Source organism: Ictidomys tridecemlineatus, chromosome 3 (assembly GCF_052094955.1).
Source record: "Ictidomys tridecemlineatus isolate mIctTri1 chromosome 3, mIctTri1.hap1, whole genome shotgun sequence".
In the NCBI taxonomy this organism is placed as follows: Eukaryota; Metazoa; Chordata; class Mammalia; order Rodentia; family Sciuridae; genus Ictidomys; species Ictidomys tridecemlineatus.
Window position 1 is genome coordinate 71,814,609 of NC_135479.1, and position 23,073 is coordinate 71,837,681.

Sequence of the window (23,073 nt, forward strand, 5' to 3'; positions counted from 1 at the left end):
TGAGATCCAAGTTTTATTTTAAACTTGGTGTATTTTTTTTTCTTCTTCTTCTATTGAACAGAGTGATGCAGCATGCCAGCACTTTGTGCAATAAAACACACCACCTAATGCTCTCCAGAATTGAGCCACAGGGTCAGGTGTCTGGCGCTGTGTTGGGAGGGGCATGCACAGGGTGGGCACTGCGCAGGAATGGATGCTCTGAGGCCTTCTGTTGTGCTAAGCTTGTGCATTAGCACACTGATTCTCTTACATTGCAGATGAGAAAGCAAAGCTCAGATCAGAAAAGGAAGACAGCTGGCTGGCCTGTTCCTGGACCCTTGACCAGAGCTCAATGGCATGGGTGTCCGAGACCCTGCTGGATTAGCACCTCTATTCCCAAAGAGCAAACCTCAAGGTCATCACTGTTGCTCTTGTGTGGAGTTAGATAATTTGGACCACAAACTGCAGTTGTCACAAAAGACTCAAATTAGGCTCTTGGAAAGCCTCCAAGAGTATTAGTACCATCAGCCACAGCCGTGTCATGGAGTCAGGGAATGGCCTCTCTATGTGAGAACAGAGCAGTATCTCCCTGAGTCACATGTGAGCAGGTCACTGCTCCAATCTACATTCCAGGAAACAAGGAACTCAGGATCCAGTTCCTGAACCAGCACTGGCCACAGTCCCACAGTCTTAAATGGGCCAAGAATGCCCCAGCCTACCTCATTTCATGAATGCAGATACCACATCAGAGTCTGTAAATGTCAGGTATTTCAGGCTGTATTTTAGCAAAATATCATTATTTTTATTTAAATTGTTGGGAAGAAAATAAAAATATTTAGGTGTAAAGTTGATTTTACCTCCCTTCCCTGCTCTGTGCTTTTTCTATTGTTTACATGTTTATTTATAGGTAACACCAGAACTCCCAATTGGTGGAACAGACAGGACTCATGTTTAAAGCATATGTCAGAGCTGCACACCTAGTATGTGGACACTATTTGAAAACTGAGCACAGGTGCACAGAAAGAACACCCACAGGGTGGAGGTCCAATGCCCCAGCACCTCACAAGGGAAGGTATAGGGCTCATCCTAGTGGTCCTGTTATCTCAGGCAGTCACAACAATGGCTTAGCACAAAGAACGCCTCAAAAGAATAAGACCTGGCCTTCATAAAGGCCTGAGAATTATGCCCACATGCCTCGCTCTAGCCCAGTTAACTTGTGTTTGTTGTATAGTGGCACATAAAGGAGCAGCAGAAGCCTAAGAGGAAGCCAATAGTGTGGTAGTGGGGCCCATGGGCACTGGAGGCCACCTATCCCTCTGCTGTTCCCCTGATATCCAATAGCCTGAGCTCAGTTGCTGTTGGAGCTCAATGGCATGGGGGCCCAAGACAATTTGGTATCCACTGGCTCAAGGGCAGCTGTAGAGTAACAGTGAGGCACAGGCCTACCTGCTTACCAGGCTTCACCTGAGAAGGATTGGGAATGCAGGTAACTTGGGCTGCACAGAGCCTGTGTCCTACCATGGATGGGGTTGGCTGGTCTACAACCAAGCACATAGAAATTCACACGGTTCATGAGACGATTAGTACTGATGGATTTAGGGATACTGTGTGCTATGACTCATTCTCTGCTTGCCATCCCATTTGGAAATGTCCTATTGGGAGCAGTACAGCTAAGGAGACATGTAATTCCAGTGTAATTCAAGTCTGATCTTCTAAGTGATCAACTGGCATTTTTTGGAAGGTTGCAGGGGTGTTTTCTATGTAGAAAGGTTGCTACAGCCGCTGCTCAAGGGCCCACTGGGCATAAAGGGCGCTGGCACAGTAGAGGCAGAGTACCAGGTGTCTGTGCTACTTGTGAGATGGGTATTCCATTTTTTAAGTTATATGTCATTACCAAAAGCAAAATAAGGCAAAAATAGAAGCAAAACACAGAAAACCAAATGGCAGCCCAGAAGCCCAGGCCCACCTGGAGAATGCATGCATGCTTAGATATGGAATCCTGTGAACTCTCCAGGGATTCACCAGGATGCAGAATCCCTGGATGGCTTACCCTCCCTGGAGCCAGAATCATGGCTCTCATTAAATCAACTCTTCATTCTATGATATGTGATTTTTAATCCAAATGAAAGCCCACTGACACATTCATCTCCCAAATGTCTTCTCTCACCTCTGCCTTGGCTTACAAAAAGGTGGTCAAATTGGTTTGCCAGAAGGAAGAGAAATGGAGATTGCAGAGAATGGCAGGGAAATGCCAGGAACAATGGAGGACGAGCTGGTGTGGGTCTGAAGCCAGCAGAGGCAAGGCTCCAGAAGCAGATGCTACCAACAGGTGAAGGTTCCTGCACTCTAGAACCCAGATGAATCAGAAACAGTTCCAGAGAGGGGTGGAGCTAGGGTAGAGCCTCCAGGCCAGGCTCCTCCCTCTCAAGCAGGGGCCCATAGCCTGTATCTCTTGAAAAACCCTACTTTGCTTCTGTATGGCAGGTCCAGGCAGGCCTAGGCTCTAGAGGTAAGACCATCCTTGGAGAGGAGCTGAAGCTGAAGGCCCCAGGACCTCCTGTGGGTGGCAATATTCAGACTGTCCCACTGGAGCAACAGGAAGACAGGAGATGCTGGCTTTGTAGAATTTGGGCAGAGCTGCCCTGATATTGCTGTATGTGCTTAGGCACTGAACGGTTATGACAAAGTAGGTTTAAAGATCAAGACATTTTATGAGGGCCATTTTATTAATTTGTATCTGCCTTTAATTTCAGGGCAAAACTTGGCTAAAAACAAAGGGTTATTAATGGAGAAGGGTACCATACACCTGTCCTTTCCTCTGTCAAATAGTGACCTGGGACTTGCCTGTGCTGGGGAAGAGTTGCATTGTACTTCACAAGGTTCAGTCAGCAGCCACACTGATTTGTGAACTTTAAACACTTTTTGGATTAAAATGTCAACTCCATTGCATGATATTTGTTCATGATTTGGAAAGAGACCAAGATATATAAATTTTACTACTTGCAAAGCATAAACCATATGTTGGGGAAATATATAAAGCTATTTTATGTAGTATAGAAAGGATTAGAAATGGCATTGACTTTTGTTGTGAAGACTCAATTTGCAAGGTGTAACATAAGTAACACACAATCATTCCTGTGGAATTGGGGAAGTTCTGTTTCTTCCTCCCTCACTCACTCATCTCTCCTCCAATACTTCAAAAATATGCACCACAAAAGCTCAGAGCTGAGAAGACAGGTCCCTGCCACGATGTGGAAGATGTGCTGCTGAGATAAGGATTTCACAGGGAGAAAGCTTCTGTACATCATTCTCCTTGAGCCTCTTCATCTCTTATTTTCTGCACTCTGACTTCAGAACCAGGCCTTTATGTCTAGCCTGCTTGCTTCTTGTCCAGCTCTGCTGCTCCTGCTCATGGCTTCTATCCTAAAGTGCTGAGGCCCAAGATTCTCTCCAGTCATGCTTCAAAATGGCCCTGAAATAATCACAAAGTGACACTGAAATTACTGTAAACATTGTGAGATGGTATCATGACATTCTGTAACTGGGCCCTCCATACTCAAGGCTATCTCAAAGCACAGAAGAAAAAGGAGAAACATGTTGTGACATCCAAGAGCCCAAAATATGCATAGGGAACAGTAAACACAGCCATGCAGAAAGCCGAGGGTGTTCCCGGCTGTGCCCCATGAAATTGGCCCATATCTTTCAGATGTAACTTCTAGAAGGTGGTTAGGAGGAGCACAATCATGCAAATAAGGGCTAAAAGCCCCTGGGTGACCTTGCCCTGGCCTGGGAAGCTCCTGTATCAGCAAAAATCAAACAAAAAATGGATCGCTGACTCCTTTGGCCTTATATCATTAAACAACAGCATGTTCATAGAGAAAGATAAGCAGAGTGGTCACATGTAGGAGTGGGGCTTGAGGTGTGTGACTTGTGGAGGGCTGGAGAAAAAAAAGCATTCATGACAGCTGGCATCTCTGAAATCCTTCCATGCAGGAAAGGAACAAGGTCAGTCACAGCCCAGCGCTGCCCTTGCAGGCTGAGAAGGGAGTAGGGACAGGACCTACCTTCAGAGTGGTCGCAGAGAGCACCAATCTTTACATTCCAGTCAATATTATTCTAAGGTTTAGTCCTGGCCTTGTCATTCTCCCAAAGACAGTCACTGCATGTTGTAATGTCCAGCTCTGTGAATTTATCTGCTCTGCTTTGAAATAAAACAAACTTTCCCCATTAGCTAAACAGTAGTAGCCATTACCAAGGGGTCTAAGGGATCAGAGTCTCACCCAAGTCAAGAATCTTGCCACAATAGTCAGCACCCAGTGCCTACAGACACAATATTAGGCTACTACTTGCCAGAGGCAAGAGGTCAGGAAAGCCAAATATACAAAGAGCCTTTGGGCTAGAGTTCTCCCTTTATTCATTAGAAAGTTGTTGGGTCTCCCTTTAAGAATGCATGCATCTTAGGAAACTTAATTGAACTATCAGCAAAAAAATTTAGAACTTTTCATAAACAAAATTGCTTTCAGCTTTGCACATAAACTCCCACAAAGCTCATCTCTGGGGCTTGCTGACTGTTCCACACTCCAGATGCACCTGGCGTCACTACTCAGACCATGGCTCTGTTCTCAGGGAGTGCTGTACTGAAGGTATCATCCCATCTTGGGCAACATGAGAGTGGGCTCATCACTGTCACACAGCTTTAGAAATAAGATCTCAAAATAGCCTGAGCTCAGTAATGTGGGCTGCATAGACAGAGGTGCCTAGGAACAGGAATCCCAGGATACTTCACCACCCTCTCCTCAGCTGCATAAAAAAATAGGTACCTAGGAACACAAAGCCTAGGGTCCTGCACCACTCATCCTCAGGTGCTTCTCTTTGGGCTTCTCTGTGTTCTTTAAGCCTCCTAATCATATCCTAGGTGGTTGCTGAGATCCTCATCTCACTAAGGGGCATCTGAGTCTCATGTGATTCAATGTTTTCATCAGGTCCTACCGGAAGAGGCTTCTAGAGCAGAGATCTGGATCCAGGCAAGTTTGCATTTGCTCTCTGAAACCATCTGTGCCATGAGAACTGCACACCTGGAAAGGCAGACCTCGCTCCTGTTCTGACACCTGGCCAAAGCACAGGCACAGGATTGCACGTGCTCACACACTAGAAATCCTTCCTGGGACAGTCACCTGCCAGGCCTCCTCAGGCCCCCAATAAATGACGGGCCACTGAAGAAATGAAGCCATGGCCCTGGGTCTTGAAAGCCACGTTGGCTGGTTGCATTTTGTTATTCAATTTTCTTATAAAGGTACCAGGAGTGATTCCAAGTCTACCCTTCCCTGTTTTACACCCTTGAAAACCCCTGAGTTAAGCAAAACAATGAGAAATGTATAAGATCTTGATAAAAATCTAGAGCCACGGATTATGGGAAATGGCTTACATAGAAGAAGGAACAGAAGCACATGCACTGGGAACACAGTCCTCCCAGGTGTTTCAATGGAAGTAGAAGGAGCCCCTGGCTCAGCTTCTCAGGTGTCTTCACCCCATGCAGCTCATAGGCAACTACACACAGGAGCGATTCCAACTTCCCACAACCCAAAGCTCAGAAAGCCCCATTTTCTGTCTGAACTCAACCAATGCACTGTAGATTTTTGTTCTAAATTAGGTAATCTAGCCTGAATTCCTCACAAAGAGGAACGGATAATCTTGGGTAATAATGGAGTCACCAAACTGTGCTCACTCCTGCTCAAATTCCTTTACACTAATTATGCACCTGGGTAATGCACACATAAGAAGGGAACTCCTTTGCACTTGAACAAATTAGTAAAATTCTGGATGCTTTGCAGTGATACCTAATTCTCCTTTTAAAGAATCTTAAATATAGGACTGAAAGTTGGAACTGGGGTGGTGGCTCAGCAGTAGAGTGCTCACCTAGCATGTGCAAGGCCCTGAGTTCCATCCTCAGCACCACATAAATAAAAGTTTTGTGTCCAACTATGACTAAAAAATAAAAATAAGAATAAATTTAAAAAAATTTTAAAAAGAAAATAAAGCAACAAGCATTGTATTGTACTACAGTTTAAAGAGATGCCCTTCAGCAGCAGTTGACATTGGGGTATGACAAACTCACTGAGCTCCATCTTCCAGGGATTGTGTTATATGCCAGCCTGAGTGTACTGACCATCCTAAGGAGGACAGGCATGGCCACAGGGAGCAGGTGGCCTGCTCTGCCTCAGTCTCTCCTTTGGTATTTTGTGGTCATTACCTTCCAACTCTTCCCAGCCCCCCCACTCTCTGCAGTGTCTTCCACATGGGATCATGTCTCCCTAAACCAGAAGTAGAACTGAACCATTTACAGAAGTTCATCAGCTACAGGAGAGCAAAACTCAGCATGGTTACCACGGGGCTGGTACAGCTGGGGAGTACTCCTGGTACCCAACACTTCACAGAGAGTCCCTCAGAAGATCATCCCAGACAGGCAGGCTCTGTGATAGGTCTGGGAGAATATGTGCCTCTTCTCTGAGATCATTAATAAGAAGCCCAGTGTCTGGAGAAGCTCTATGGTGCCTAGGCTTCTATTAGCAATGCCTTTGTATAGTTTGAAGTATTCTAGGCAAAAATATCATCCTGGGCCGAGCACACTCTTGGGAGACAAGAAGACCTTTCAAGAACTTACCAAGCCACTTTCCTCACCTTTAAAATGAGTGTAAGGATTTCTAATGAATAAGAACTAGGTAAATCAGTCATTAGATCTGAGGAAGTCAAGCAAGGGCACGATGCCTATAAAGAGCAGTTCCTGTCCTCTGTAGTCTCACCCCTGCAAATCCAGGACATGGGGACATAGCAACATCATTCTCATTCTTCTATGGGCAGATATTGTCCAACTCCTGAGCCTTTGCACACATCAATCCTCCATTCAGAAGATTTAGGGAACTCCCACATTCCAGGAACCCTGTAGATGGCTCCAGTTTCCTCAGTGCTATGGGTTACAGCTGGTACTCAGAATTATACCTAATGCTGGGATCTCTCCTCATCTTAGAATGATCCAGAACTCAGCTTACTGAGAAAGGAGTTCTAAAAGAGGCAATGATCTTTGTTAAAATGGTTTTGTGATTTAAAAATCCAGTCTTCAGTTTCTACTGAACATCTACCAGAACAGCTTTTGAGATGCTGCTAGAAGCCCTCATTCCCGCTAGACTTCATTCTTAACACCCTAAGTGAGTTCCCACCATTAGAAATTACTTTCTTTCAGTTAAGGAATTGTCCCTATTAAAATGCAAAAATCTAAGTAGCCAGAACACTTGTCACTAATCAACACCTCTCCACCTGTCAGCCCTAGGTCTCTGTTGTAGCTGATCTCAGCTCTTTTTAAGCCCAGGAACACTGCCTCCTGGAGGGCAGAAACTAGACACCTCCCTAGCCTCTTTCACTCAGATAAAATAGGTGGGAGAGGTGTTTGGTCTGCAGTGTGCTGTAAATGGTTATCTAAAACATGAAAGAAAGTGATGAACACAGATGAAAGACCTAGTGTTGTCAATAGTGAAAGAAAGATCTAGAATGTGCTTCAATCATAGGTAGTATTAAGAAGGCTGATGTGAAATTCTTTATGTTTATATATCAATGCAGGCAACCTTCATCTTAGAGGGGTGTGTGGGTGCCAGGGTCTGGTGCTCCCCTGGCTTTTCGGTCAGCTGGGCCAGGGAAGACCATCCTGGAGCCAGCTGAGAAGAGAAAGAGGAACCCAGGAGAGAGTGCTGGGTGAAGCCTGAGGCCAGGGCTCTCAGGGAGAGTGGGCTGCAGGGCAAGAGTGCTTTTCCAGGACAGGGCTATTGGTGACATTAGTCAAGAACTGGCCTTCAGAGGCAGAGGTCTTAATCTCAGGACACCTTCACGCCAGGGGCATGGAAAGGAGAGGCCAAGCCACACCTACCCAGCATTGAGCTACAGGTGCTGGGGAAACACCTTCCTCCCACAACTGCCACTGGCAATGCCTTGGGAGCATGTCTCTTTATGGTCTTGGCTGCTGTCCCCTTCACCTAGCAGGGGCAAAGCACTCATATTCACTGATGCAGGTGTTGTCCAGGTCAGTGGCACTAAACCCCATTATCTCACTTCTTTACACAGTTCAAGACCTCTGAAAGGAATGTTAGCAGAAACAAATATCCCATTCTGCTTCTACCCTTCATGTTAGTATTTCCCTTAAGTTGCTACATTTTTATGTATCCATTTTTCACCTCCTGGGTCTAATCTTTAAAAAAAAAAGAGGAAGAGGGGGAGAAGGAGAGAAAGAAAAGAGATAAAAAGCTAAGTTTCAGGGGCTGGGATTGTGGCTCAGTGGTACAGAGCTTGCTTAGCACATGTAAGGCCCTGGGTTCGATCCTCAGCACCACATAAAAATAAATAAATAAAGGTACTGTATCCAATTACAACTAAAAAATAAATATTAAAAAAAAAACAAGCTTCAGTTTGTGCAGGACAGAACAGTGTGGGTGTGGAGGCAGAAGGGTTTGCCTCCAGACTGGCAGGGTGCAGGCAGAGTAGGTATTGGCCTCTGAAGGCAAGCTTTCTGGAGAGGGACCATCCTCAGTGGTGCAGCCCCACCTGTGAGCCAAGATAGGAAGTCAGGCTGAGAAGTCCAGGCCCCTTCCTGAGCTTGTGCCCCAAGGACTGCAGTGTGAGAGGCCTGCAGGGAGGCATGAACCTCCTGTTGACTTATAGAGTCTGAAGACCAAAGACAGGTCTTGTGCTGAGCCTCCAGGCCTCTGCCTGAACAGTGGTCTCCACCCAGAGCTTATGATGGAAACACAGGAGTAGTGTGAACACCAAGCAGGCTCCCCAAGGTTCCCAGCAGACTTCCAATCATGAACAAGAACCTCTCTGGCTGAATGCTGCCCTCAAGAAGTACATGTGAGCAAACTCCAGCCCCAGGCACCATCTGCTGAGATGGCAAAGTAGCTTGCACAGGCTGCCTCCTAGCAGAGCCACCAAATGCACACATGGCACAAGGCACATTCCACCACAGGGCAGACCAGGCTGTGCTGGCAGCTCGCATTTCTGCTGGCAAGTGCCTACAGAGGGGTTCTGTCTCAGCCCAAGTAAACACAAAAGTTTGGGGGATGGTTTTGTTTTTTCTTGAAATCTTTTTGTGCCTCCCACTTTCCTTACAGGACCATTTCCACTGTACTCATATGTGAAGTCTGAGACAAGAAGCCAGGTTTACTGTTGGGTCAGTACAGAAAAAGAAAATAAAACCAGTTTTCTGTTGTTTAACCAGAGGGATCCCATCATACCCATCATGGTAGTAGAGGTGCTACCCCACAGAATGGGGCATGCTGCACCTACAAAGGAGTGAGAGACATCGAAGATACCCACCGCATGGCAGTAAGAGCACTTCTTCAGGTTATGGGTTTTTTCAGAAGCAGAATCCTAACTTTTCTCAACAGCAAGGCTTCCAAAAGTGGTATCCCAGCAGGGCAGGACCTCAAGCACAGATGGACTGGTCAGATGACTGCAAAAGGTGGGCAGTGGACTCCTCTGGCCAGAAGCACCTCCATACATCAGGCTCCAAGACCTGCTCTCAATACCATGAATACAAGCTATAATGGGTTTCTGTCATCTTGGCAGTGGTGAGAACAAGCAGCACTTCATGGAGCCCACAGGAGCAGTCACAGGATGACAAGCACTATTCCAAAGTAGTGAGGATAATAACTAATTTTTGGAAAAAACTAGATGGTTATGAATCAAGTCCACAGAAAAAGTTGTTAAATTCCTGAGAAATGAGCAGTCCATCCTTTGGATAAAATAGATGGCAAAGGTGCATAAGACACATTGTGTGTATGTGTTGTCCCTGCAAGTTCCCAGAGAGCATGAGCAAAGACTGTCAGGATGTTCTCCAAACCAAGCCAAAAGTGGCTATGCCAGAATCATTAGCATTTTTATACTAAAATATGATATTAAGAAAAATCATTATAGGGTTGAGGTTGTAGCTCAGTGGCAAAGTACTTGCCTGGCATGTGTGAGGCCCTGGGTTCAATTCTCGGCACCTTATACAAATATATAAAATAAAGGTCCATCAACAACTAAAAAAAGAAAAGAAAAGCCGTCTCCCTGCTTTCTTCCTAAGGAACGTGGCCAAGTGTAGAGAGAAAGATTAATGACTCTGAGGTAGAATACTTGTGAGACTTTCCTTAATTTAAAAATTTCCCTCTTACAGATTTTGGAGTCAAGTTATAAAAAATATCAGTGTTAGGCCTCTGCAGAAGGCTGATTTAGATACTAAAATAAAATACTGTTCTAAGTATGGCAGCTTAGTGTGCATTTGCAAACACTCCCTAAAATGTCATTATGTTGTAGTAGGATTTAAAATATTGAATCATGCAGTGACCTTTCCTTAGAAGGAAGAGGTTTAACCCTGAAGCAAAATTATTGAGAGTTGCCTATATCAATTTAGAGCTCTTTGTACTCTAGCAAATGTAAAATTATTTTTCTCAGATTATGTGGTTCCCAAATTAATGACATCAGGGTAATTTAAAATTGCACATTCTGCCTCCATATTATATTGGTTAAGCCTGGATTTCTGCTTCAGTGTCTTCCTTTCCCACAGAGCCATTCAAGACACAGTACCCCCAATACAATTCTATGGCAAGGCTTTGAGCTCAGTGAAGCTAGGTACAGAGGACTCAGAACAAATGGACAAGCAAATTAATATTTAAAATACAGTAAGCTCATCTAACTTCAGGCTCCCTGTTGACTTACAAGTTGATCAGCAAGTCCCAGAAATTAGAGGCTAACTGAGCTCATGCAGAAAGGCTGTGCTTCTTTGCTTTTCTAAGCCTGTGCACAGAGCTGAGATTCAGATGTGGCTGGAGTGAAAACAAATTCAAATTTCCAAAAGGAGAAAGAGAATTAAAAACAGAGACAATAAAAGCTTCTCAAACAATGACATTGGTGGTAACAGTGACTCTCCCTTAGCAGCCTGGAGTGTTTAATATATTGAAATGGTTCATCGTCTTGCAGTGGACTTTTAATAACTCTACAGGTGAGAATCTGTGCTTTATATTTATTCATGTTGTCACTCCCCCTCAATGTATCTACACATCCTGATGTGCTTGTCTGGTAAACTTTATGGCCTGAGTGCACGCAGCCCCAAGAGCCTTGTTATTACCTTCATAAATAACCTGGTGCTCCTGCTCCCGCTAATCCCTCATGCCTTCCTGTGCCCTGCCACAGCTAGTAAGTGCTTTGCCATGATCACTGATTCATATGCATGGGCACCTGTTCCCTTCATTCAACTTGCCCTGCTAAAATAACAAGACAAAGAGACAAATGTGATTTTGACTGGATCTTGTCAAGGAATAAGGAAATCGATCTGGAAAATTCCCCTTGGGGCCAATTTATACAGACAACCAATTTTAACAACTGGGATTAATCTCTTCTTTCTTCCTCCCTTAGCCATAATACTTGGAAATAAATACAAATCATATTGAGTATTATGTTAACACATTATTGCTTTAAAATGGTCTAATATTCATGCAAATATCTACAATGAGTGAGTTGTGAGAAACTGCCAATATTATATATTTCCAAAAATTTAAAAATACACATTTATCCCCAATAATAACTTTTATAGTCTAAGTTTGATTATGCAATATTAACCTTTTATATTAGGATAATAGATATTTTAATTCTGCAATTATTTTAATGCATAGATTTCAAATGTAATTACATCATTGTTGTCATTGTGTACACCAACATATGTACAAGTTGCATGCCTGTCCCAGTACTTAGACCTGAAGGACTGAAAAACTCTGTTGTCCTAGGTACAGGCATTGAGTGAGCCCATTAGAAACCCTTCAGTCCAAATCTTAACACTGAAAGCATGGTATTTTTAAAGGAAATGCCGTAGTGTAATATATTAGCATTTCTTCATAAAATCATTACATGGAACATGCACAAAGTGGGATGTCAGAATCAAACTTAATAACTTAGTGACTGTAGCAGTTTTAGGTTGGGACTGTATTTCAAAATTCATTAAAAACCTCTAGCAATGCTACTTCAGTACCATGGTCCCATTATCCTAAATTTGGGGCTGTGTGTGCCCATGCAATACAGAGATACCTAGGTTCCACCCTGCCACTGGCATTGTGAAAGTTTGCCCACATTCCAATGTTGAAGTATTATTTGTAACTGTTGCAATATAAAATAAATTAATCAAAATGCAGGATGTATAGTCTAGATATGACAACATTCCTGGTTATAACTTTTTAAATTATGTACTAAATATTTATTATTTCTCCCAACAAATTACAGCTATCTTTGCAGAAGGCATAGAAAGTAATAATTTTCTAAACTAAGTATTTTTTCTATTAGTTTCCTTTTTTGATGGAGTTTTTAGTAGCATATGCCATTTCTGGCTTTAATGAGGATTCAGCATATTTAAAATCAAATTTTATTTTTAACTATTTTACAAAACTCTCTTTACAGATCACATAGTGTTTGAAGTTTCAAGCATATCCAAATATCTCTCATATATAATTTAGGCTGTTAGTTGTGTTTATTATACATGAACTCTGTCTCCAGACTTTGCATTAACTGTACCCCCTGCCTCAAATACTTTTTTTGGTTTCTGAAACTTTCTTATCTCCTCTCCTCAAGAAACTGGGTTAAATATCCTTTATGAGAATTACACTGCTCTGTAACTATATTTCATGCTTGCTTTCTCACTATATCTAGTCTCTTTGAGGACAAGACATTAGTATGTTCATGATTATTATCTTTGCTACTTGGCGTGAAGCTTGGCACATCATAGGTATTAAATAAGTATTTGTGGAAGAAATGGATAAAATTACCAGAAAAAAATGTTACTTAGTTTCATATTTCTTCCAAATTTAAAAGCCATTATAAATCCCATATGTAAAAATATCCACTTGTTATCTTGATGAACGCTATACTTCTTTATATAAGTGAAAAGTTTCTATTATTTGGTTATATTTTGAATTTGGGACTAGCAAAATTGGTTCTTTAGTGAGAAATCTCTAGTTTCCCTTGAAGAAAAAAATTGTAGATCATCTATTCAGACAACATGTAATTAGCATCCCATGTTACTCATTAATATAAATTTCTGAAATAGCTGGACTTACTTTTTTAAAGATTCAGAGTTTTGTGTACACTAGTTGTAGAGCTTTGAACGTGAGTAGGAAGTATGGTCCTGTGCTCCCTGCCCATGTAAGTAAACATACAATGTAAAGATTACATTAGTTAAATGTTTCTTCTGTTGTATTGCTATTTACCACCTACCAGAAACTCTGGTTATTTTGGAACCCAATAAGTATAAGTTCAATAAATTCCTGGGAGAAGCAGTACTAGAGTGCAGATCCTTAATCAGCATGTGCCCTGTGAGTGAGTGGTTAAACACATTCACGAACAATTTAATAGATGGAAGTTACTATCTACATGTCATATGCTTTCTGAAAATTAGTAAAAATGTCCTAATGGGGGTTAGTTTTCATAATGTGTCAATCTTTCAGTTAAAGTATATGTCTAAGATTAATCCATATACATTCAATAAATTTTTCAAATTTAATCTAGCAAAAGGAATTGAGAAAGATAGTGTTTGTGTGGCCTCTAAGAAGATCTTGATTCTAGAAGACATAAAGTAAAACCTCTAAAGGTCAATAATCATGAGGCTTAGTTCAGAGAATTATATTTTAGGATTTTACAGAAGTTCCTCTTCTACCAGACCCCAGCCCCAAACTGAGAGAACAACCTGTTTTGTTCTCTCCACAGTTCCTTCTTTTAATGCCTCTAGCAAAAACATTTCCTACTAACACAAAAATATTTTCCTCCTTTAGCAAGGAGCTAAACCAAGGAACCATGTCATCCACTACTGCCACTAGATTGACAGAGTGTCAGATGGTGAGTGCAGTCTTTACCTGGCACCTGAGCTCCAGGTAGCCTTTGCACACTGGTCCTCCGTGCTGCTCCAATATCCTGAGATCATGTGGTCCATCATCTCTTGGTTGTGTTCAGGTAGCCACTGTCCTTAGGTTCTCCAGTCCCTGCTCCAAGCCATACCTATTTTCATGGCCCATCTTCCCAGGAATGCTGCTACCACCTTTGCAAACCAATGAAGAACTCAGGATCCAGGATGGTACCAACTTGCCCCTAGGTGCACACTCTCAGCTCCCATAGTTCTCTGACAACAGGCACTTGTGGCCCCATGTCATATGCTGCCTCTGGGCAATGGCTGCGGCATCTGCCCAAATGGAAGCACTCAGGGCTGGGAAGAGCCACTTCCTATGCCCCCGATTTCCCTGCATGCTCTGGCCATTTCTGTTCACACCTTTACCCCACACTCTACCCTCTGCCTTTTTTTCCATTTCTCTATTCTGTGTCCTTTATTTCGTATTCCAATTTTCTTGGGCTGCCAACTCCCAAGATGCAAACATAGCTGCAGCAAGGTGCCAGGCTGAGTGACGGGGTGCAACAAGGGAAGGATAATACACACACATCACACAAGCACACAATCATAGCCTTACTCATTCCCACAAACTTATGCATCACACAAATACAGACTCACAAAAACAGTTCATGCACACAGATAAGCAAACACACAATACCTAGGTATACAGTTGGACATCTCTAAACAGATGCACATTCATTCTCATATATTCATACTCCAGGCACATGTCCTCATGCACACACAGCCATATTTGTTTACCCACACTCACAGTCCAGACATGCAAAGTCTCTCTTTAGTCTCCACAACTATAAACATTCCCAACCTCTACAGGGACCTGGAAGGTGGCTACCTATGAATCCAGAGGCAGGCTAAGCTCCAGTCTGGCCCAAGGGAGAGTGAAAAGGCAGTGAGACAACAGAAACCTGTTATCTTCCTGTCATAGAAAGCAAGGTGTGAGGAGAACCTACATGCCAAAGAAGCAGTCCACACACTCTGACCTGGAACACTCAGTAAGGGGCCTCCTGGCTCCTAGAGTTGTCCCCCAGGAGTAAGAATGTTGGGGTATGGAAGGAAGTCTTTATGGTCACAAACTAAACCTCTCCCCTTTGTTGAAGGCTGGGCTACCTTAGGCATCCACTTTCCACATCAACAACCCCCCACACTAGGCCTATCCACAGGATCTTGTCTTTCCTTTAAGATCTCCTCACTGATACCTGTACCTCCACAAAATGGGGTTTCACTCAGACACCTCAAGGTAATGTCCCCCTCTGAAGGATCCTCATGCTGCATCCGCCCCTGCACAAACTTAAAGACACCAAGGTACCCTTACCTCCAGTCCAAGACCCCCAAACTAACAGGCCACACTTCCTGCATTGCAGTTGAAGATGCCCATCCTAGGTGAGCCCACCTCTAATGTGGCAACTCCTATCGCCAAAGAGTACCTCTCCAGAAGCCGCTATCCTCAAACCCAAGGCGCCTGCACCCTCCCCGTGGGGCTCCCAGCACCTACCTCCTTTGGCTTGGGTCCCATAGATGGCGGCTTTCAACTCTGGAGGCAGCAGGTCCTGCATCCCAGCTGCAACATCATTGGCTCCTACACTCCAGCAGCTCCGGGGCTCTATCGGCAGTGTTGGTGGCTCCTGAGTTCTGGACACCATCACCTCTGTAGCGTTAGATTCTGCGCTCTCGTGGCAGTGTCACTGGCTCCAGTACTCCAAGGGCTCCCGCTCTCCCTGGGCGGCAGCAGCGTTGGCTCCTGCACTCCAGAGGCTCCCTTGAACCGCATGCTTTCATGCTCTGGTGTGGCGTCGGCGGCGGAAGCAGTGGCTCCTCCTCCCATGATTTGGGGGCGGCTTTGGCTCCTGTGCTTTAGCTAAGTCAAGGGCTCCTGCACTCCAGCCACTCTGGTGGTCCGGCAGGGCCAGGGGCTCCCAAGCTCTGGCGGCAGCATTGGCTCCCGCACTGCAGCGGTTCCTACACCTCTAGCTGGCTTCAAAGCTCTAGTTGAAGCAGCGGCTTTGTCTCCTGCACTTTAGAGGCGCCATTAGTTCTTGCGCTCCGCAGCTTCCTGGCAGAGGCGAGGCGGTGGCAGCTCCACCTCCTCCTCTCAAGTTCTGGAGGTCTCCTGGTCTGGTGGACTTGCTAATGGACAAGCGCAAGGGTTCTGCCCTCACACAGGGGGCTGGTGGCAGGAGCAATTCCTAAATTTGGACCAATAGGATCGCTACTTCTTCCAAATCCTTAGTAGCATAAATGTGAACCAAAGGGGTTGACCCAAGAGGTATATAAACGCCTAGCTGAGCGCTCTCCCTTGGAGAGTTACGTGGGCTGCTGGGAGTAGGTTGCATTGTCTGAATTCAGAAGCCGGGAACCCTGTGATAAGTGTCTGTGGTTGGCTGCAACATTGGTGGGCAGAGTCTCCCATCATCAAGCTACTTGGCCCAGAGTCCTGCCACTTACTAGGAACCCACCCACCAAGACAAGCAGAAAGCTCAACTTTCACTACTGGGAGCTCTTAGCGAAGTATGGGTGCTTATCCATATAAATCAATATAAATGAGGATATAGTTTATTTTCGTATAATTTTACACGTTGATTTTTCAAAGTAAAAAAATTGGTTTAAAAATTAGACATGTTTAACTAATTAAAACAAATTTAATTTTTTTAAAAAAAAATTAGACACAGGCAATATATGGGGACACATTTCTATAATCCCAGTTATAAGGAGGCTGAGGAAGGAGTATTGCAAGTTCAAGTTCAAGGTCAGGGAATTTTAGGTAGACCCTACTTCAAAAAAATTTTTTTAGACCTTTATTTTGTTATTTATTTTTATGTGGTACTGAGCCAGTGGCTCACATGTGCGAAGCAAGAGGTTTATCTATCTAGCTGAGTCACAACCCCAGGCTGGATGTGAAGCTCAGTGGTAGAAGGCTTGCCCAGCATGTGTGAGACCCTGGATTCAATTCCCAGCCCTGGGAAAGTGAGAGGTGTGCAGGCACATGCGCACACACGTATGCCCAGGAATAGAAATGCAAGAAATAAATGTATGGTATAATTATAGATGTGGAAGAGTTTACGGTATTATAAATTTGTAACCTTTAATAAGAGTAAAACTAGAAGAAAGTTATGGTCAGCATTAAAAATTTTATGGAATGACAAAACTTTTGAATCAATTCAGAAACATTGGCATTCTTGCCAATATAAAATGCCAGTTATGTGGCTTTCCACATAGGGTCACACTACCCTGCTTATCTTGACATTGATATATCTCATTTTCTGTGGCTCTCCACCAATAGCCCAGCAACATTGAGAGTTCTAATATGAATATAACACAAGTTCTTATATATTTCATTTGCTTTGTGTTATATGCCAGTATAGAAACCAATTTTCAGCTCTATGTACATTGCACAATATGAGTTGTGCCCTCAGAGAATAACAGAGTCCATGCAGAAACTAGTACCAATGCACCTAATGTCACCAATAGGAACCATGTTTTGTGGCTTTTCACATAGGTCCAAGCAATCCTGTAAATCCTGAAAATGTATAATTTCAGTTTCATGTGAATTCCATATAAACCACAAATATTTTCCCTTATCCTGTAGGAACACTCCATTCTCATCATATAATCACCCTGCTTCAACGACTCGATCAATGCATCCTGACTGGAATGCCTACTATATTCTTCATCCTCAATGCCACAGTTTCCGACAGCTCTTGATTGCAGGTATGTTGACTTTAATCCCTGACACCTATCCTTATTCATCCTCTCCAGAGGCCTTTATGGTTGCTTTTCCCTTTCAGTGGAATGTCCTTCCTGACCCTCTTTTCCAAAACTTCTTCTTCATCTATGAAATCTTAATTTGATTGTGATATTTCTGATAAGTTTTTTGACTCTCTTGACATTATTTATACTATTCTGTAATTGACACTGAGCATTCTTAAGAGTCTTATTATAAGTATAACTTGACCATTATTTGTGTCTTTTACAATTAATATCTGTTTCCTACATTAGAATAAAACTTCACTAAGGGACTCTTTGTCTAGGCTTTAACTGTGGGTGTCAGACATTAACATCAATTTTAATATGTGGCATCATATCCAAAGCATCTGGCAGTGTCGGCCATGTACTAATAACATTCTTTATACTCATCTGGCCAATTAAATTAATTATTATATGATTTAGGATAATAAAATATGAAGTGTGATATAGTAATTTGGGGTTATTTAAATACTATATTTATGAAGAAACTTATAACATTTAATGTCAGAATACTATATGATGTTTGAAGTACAGTCAGTCCTGAATACCTGTGTGATATGTAGGAGTAGATTCAATCAATTATGAGTTTTAAGACATCTGGAAATAAATGAAATCTTAACTATACATGTACACACATTTATTCTTGACACTAGTTCCTAAACAATATTGAAAAATATATTTTGTTGAGATATTATATGTAAAAATGACTGAAAGTATACAGGAAGATATGCAATAAATAATACAAACATATAACACTACTGTATATAATAGATTTGAAACCCAGCAGATTTTAGTGTGTGTGCGTGTTTGGGGTGGGGCTTAGAATCACTCTCCCATGAATACAGAGGGACAACTGTGCACTACAAGACAAGGAAAGGTGGCTGTTTTTCCATCATAAATACCATTGTTTGCATTAAATGAAAATAGAATAAACAGAATTGTATATCATTTACTTATTTAGGATGCTTATGCTAAAAGAGGGCTTTTTCAACCATGATCCTCAAATATTAATTAAGGTCACGATTTGACCCAGCAAAAACTTAACTGAAAAAATGTACCATAAATGTATTCATATCTATAATCTGTTCAATACCCTGATTTTCATAATTTATGTCTTTTTGTACCTCTTTACATTTTTGCTTAAAAGCTTATTTTCTAAAATTCCTATTAGTAAACTTTATTTACATTAATATCCAAAATTTCAACAAAAATGTCTTCTCTTTGTCAATTTTCTCTTTGAATCTAGTTCCAAAATTTTAGAAGTCCACTCTCCTGCCTCTCCTCCCCCTCCTACTCCTCTTCATTTTTTAGAAATTATTGTGCTGTACTCTCTTGGTGAAGATAAATACTTAGTAAAAGATGAGGCTTTAAAAATGTTTTGAACAAATAATAATAATAATAATATGTAAAAAAATAAAAATAAAATGAAAACGTGACTAAAGATTTTTTAAATCATTTCAAGAACACTGAATAGTGGTAGTAGCTCTGAATACATATTTTATGCATTTTTACATATTTTAGGCTTTCACAAATATTCATGAGTTAGGATCACAATCAGAAATCAGATATTGAAGACTAGTACTGTCTTTGAAAGGAATTTGTGCAGAAACATGAACGAAGAAGAAGCTTGTCTTTGCTGGATAACAAAAAAAGCCATACTCTAGCTTTATTCCCATCTCTTGTTATTTAATATAAAATGATTGTTTTTAAACTTCTAGGTAATATGCTTGAATGATTATATTTAGATGTAATTCTAATTAGATTGAATTCCTTATTAAAAATAAATAAAACTGCCATGATTCTAGAGATTGAGTTAAAGGAAAGCACAATTGGAAATTAATTAAATACTTTTTCGAACTTTTATCATTCAGTAAGGGCATCCAAAGGGATAGCTTTCAAACACTATTACAGCTCTGGATCCAATAGTCAACACATCCCTGTTATTGTTTCTCAAAAACCTCAATTTACTCATAATAAATTCATTAGTATAATACGGAGAAAGCTATCAGGAACTCCAGGAGGCTTCACATCACATGCTTTTGCTTCTGTGGTGAACTCAGATGGAGTCAGCACACAGAGCACTGTAACCCTGGCTGCATCTTCAAGAAAACCTGATGCCTTAGCCAGGCTGGAGGGAGAGTGTGAAGCTGCTTTGTCACCATTGAGGACAAGCACTCTAACCTCTAAGTCCTGCTTAACTACAGTGATGAATGTTTTTCTTTCTTTTACCAGGCACTCACAAGAATTACAGTTAAGTGTTAAGTAACTTTTATTATTCCAATTTTGTTTTGCTTTTTAAAAGCATCTTGAAATCCTGATAGAGTTGCCATAATTTTGATCCTATAAATTTGTGATTGTGTTGAATTATTTAACTTGAATCATAATTTCTAAATTCAAGCCTTTAATAAAAAAGAAAGATAACCGATAACACAATATTTAATCAATGATTTAGTTATCATATTGGAAATTAAAATTACACACAGTTTAAAATACTACAAAACATAAAATAAAAAATGACCAAATAACACTTTACATTACTAGGAAAATATTTCACTTTCAAGGTCAACATTTAAAGTTGCCACATATTTTTTTCCATTAAAATATTTTTAAAAATTTAATTAATAAGAAATGCATGATAGGGCTGGGGATGTGGCTCAAGCGGTAGCGCGCTCGCCTGGAATGCGTGCGGCCCGGGTTCGATCCTCAGCACCACATACCAACAAAGATGTTGTGTCCGCCGAGAACTAAAAAATAAATATTAAAAAAAAAATTCTCTCTCTCTGTGTCTCTCCTCTCTCACTCTCTCTTTGAAAAAAAAAAGAAAAGAAATGCATGATATATTTAGTGTAATATATAGTATTTCTGCTTTATATATTGTAAATACATGTAATAAAAAGAAAAATAAGTGCAAAGAAAAATTTAAGGGTTTAGAAAATCTAAATGGAAAATCAAAATATTTTTCTTTAAATGGGCATATTGAAAGATACTGGTTTGCCATTGACAAAATTAGATGTTAAAATTGACATTTATCTTTAAGGAAAAGTAAATAATGGGAATTTGATTTCTCACTGCATTTTATTAAGCAGAAAGAATTTAATCTCTATTTCTATAATTATAAGAGATTATAATTAGAAATTCATTGTATCAATTAATCTTCAAATAACCTTATATTACTATTACTGCATCAATTTACATCTGAGGAAATTGTCAAATTTGCAAAATAATTTTCAAGAGTCTCATGTTAAGATATACAAATAAAAATTGAAGCAATGTTGCAATTTTAAATTAAATTCAACTATTGATTGTCAGAAGTACATTTTACCCTAACCATTGCAAAGTGTGAGATATTTCTATAGAATTGTGACATCATTTTAATATTTCTATCATGATGCATTACACACATGAGATATCTCATCATCCATCATTATGTTCATTTAATTTGAGTTATATTTTGTTTTACCCACAAATAGCTCTCTGCTCTCTCATGCCAGGGTTAGACTGTTTGGGAGACACGGAGATGGAGTGACAGAAAAGAGCACCTGGAGCTTCCCCCAGCAAAGGTGGAAGAAAAGCTTCTTACATGAGACCTTCAGGCCCAGGCCCTGAAAGTATGGAGAAAAAGCTTCACTTAGAGGTAGCCTTAGGAGGGTTTAGGCAAGAGGGGTGGAAAATACCATCTTAGTGGAAAATAAGATAGTAGACAGGGTGTGGTCTTGAGCCAGAAAGTAGAGGGGGTGATCTAATAAGACAGGCCTGCCATGAGGAATAAAAGGGAATGGACAGGGAGAAGGTCAGACTTTGTACAATGAATCTGTCTTTGGGGATTAGTAGAGTGGGCAGGCCAAGATTGTGGGGTTGGATGTCCAATACAAAGGATATGATATCACATAGACAGAATTAAGGGGTCCTGGATGCCCAGTGGAGTGCAGCTGTGTACAGGAGTGATGTGGAGCTGCTAGCAGGAAGTAGCCCAGGGGGTTGAAGACCCTCTTCTTGGCTGTATAGGTCCCACATATGGCAGGGAGTTGGTCAGCATGTGAGGTATTGACTGAAGGGCCAGAGAGCACCCCTGGGAATGAGGTAGGCTATATGAATGAGACTAAATCAGCTCTTAACACCCCTGTATCCCAGATCAGCCCAGGTCCATGTATCAGAATGCTGAATGGGACTCACTGTGTGCCAGGCCCAACTGGGCTGACCTGGGAACTCTGGTTTCCGTCCACTCAGCAGTTCCCCAAGGCTACTTAGGAAGGTCTACCAATAGCACCTGCCTCCTGGCCCCACTACCTGTGTCTGGCTACCCTAAGGAGGGTCATCAGGGGCCATGGGAAGCCTCCATCAGAACCAGGCATCAGACTGCCATCAAACAAGGCAGGTCAGTGTCACCATCATTTCAGTCTCTATCCTCCCACACCAGGGCAAGGATATGGATTCCACCCAGAGATAGGGAAGACTATTAGACTTAGCTGGTAAGGCTGGAAGCTATGTGAAAAGGGTAGGCAAGAAGTGGCCCTGAAACAACCTCTGCAGAGATGGCCATTCTTAGAGCTGAGAACTTGCTGGGGTATGCATATGAGAGGGGAGACGCATCTCTAGAGTACAGCTAACTTCCTATGGCCAGTATAAGAGGCCAATGCAGGTTTGAATAAATAAATTATAGTGCATTTTCTGGAAGGGATTCCACACACACTAGTAAAGCGTGATGAATAAGAATAGTTTCAAATGTGCAAAATGTTTAAAATATAGTGACAAAGGAAGAAACTTCAGCACAAAACACACAGTGTAGTGGGATCCAGCCAGACCCACATACTCCAGAGATGATGTAGAGAGATGCAGAGGTGTAGGACTGTGTGCCCATCCTGCTGGCTGGGCTTCCAGTGCTGGCTCTGTGACTGCCTGTCCTTTAAAGCACTTAACCCAAGGTGAGGATCACTTTCCTTCATTTGTCTGGTTCAGAGTTGGCCTGAAGGCCAGAAATGAATAGAAAAATGAGTAGATGGTGGTGAGTAAATGCAAACATCTAGAATTTGGACACAAAGAGGATGCTAGTGACCTTGATTAGGGTGTAGGTGCAGCTAGCTACAGGGCAAGGACACTAAAAGGTGCAGAGACTGGCCCCTGAGAGAATTCTCATGGGGCTGGAGAGGAGACACAGTGCACAGTTCTTAGGACTTATACCATGGGTGGCTACAAAAGGTTGGGCAGACTTGCTTAAGGGTCAGAGGTCAGGGCCCACCGGGCTAGGTACCTAGAAGCATGAACTTCACTGACCAGGCACAACCAAATACCTAGGGCCCTCAGTAACCCTATGACAGGGTTGGAGTAGGTATCACTTGCTCATATACTCCCTCCACTACACACACACACACACACACACACACATACACACT

At 42.0% G+C, this 23,073-nt stretch overlaps 1 protein-coding gene across 1 annotated transcript in view; it reads left to right on the forward strand.

The window, feature by feature from the left end:
* Positions 1-23,073, forward strand: part of LOC144376237 (nucleolar complex protein 2 homolog) — a 114,960-nt gene that overhangs the window by 84,007 nt on the left and 7,880 nt on the right. Inside the window, exon 3 of the mRNA XM_078043118.1 lies at positions 17,526-17,647. Coding sequence (XP_077899244.1) covers positions 17,575-17,647 — 73 coding nt within the window. The 5' untranslated portion in view covers positions 17,526-17,574. The remainder of the gene's footprint in view (positions 1-17,525; positions 17,648-23,073) is intronic.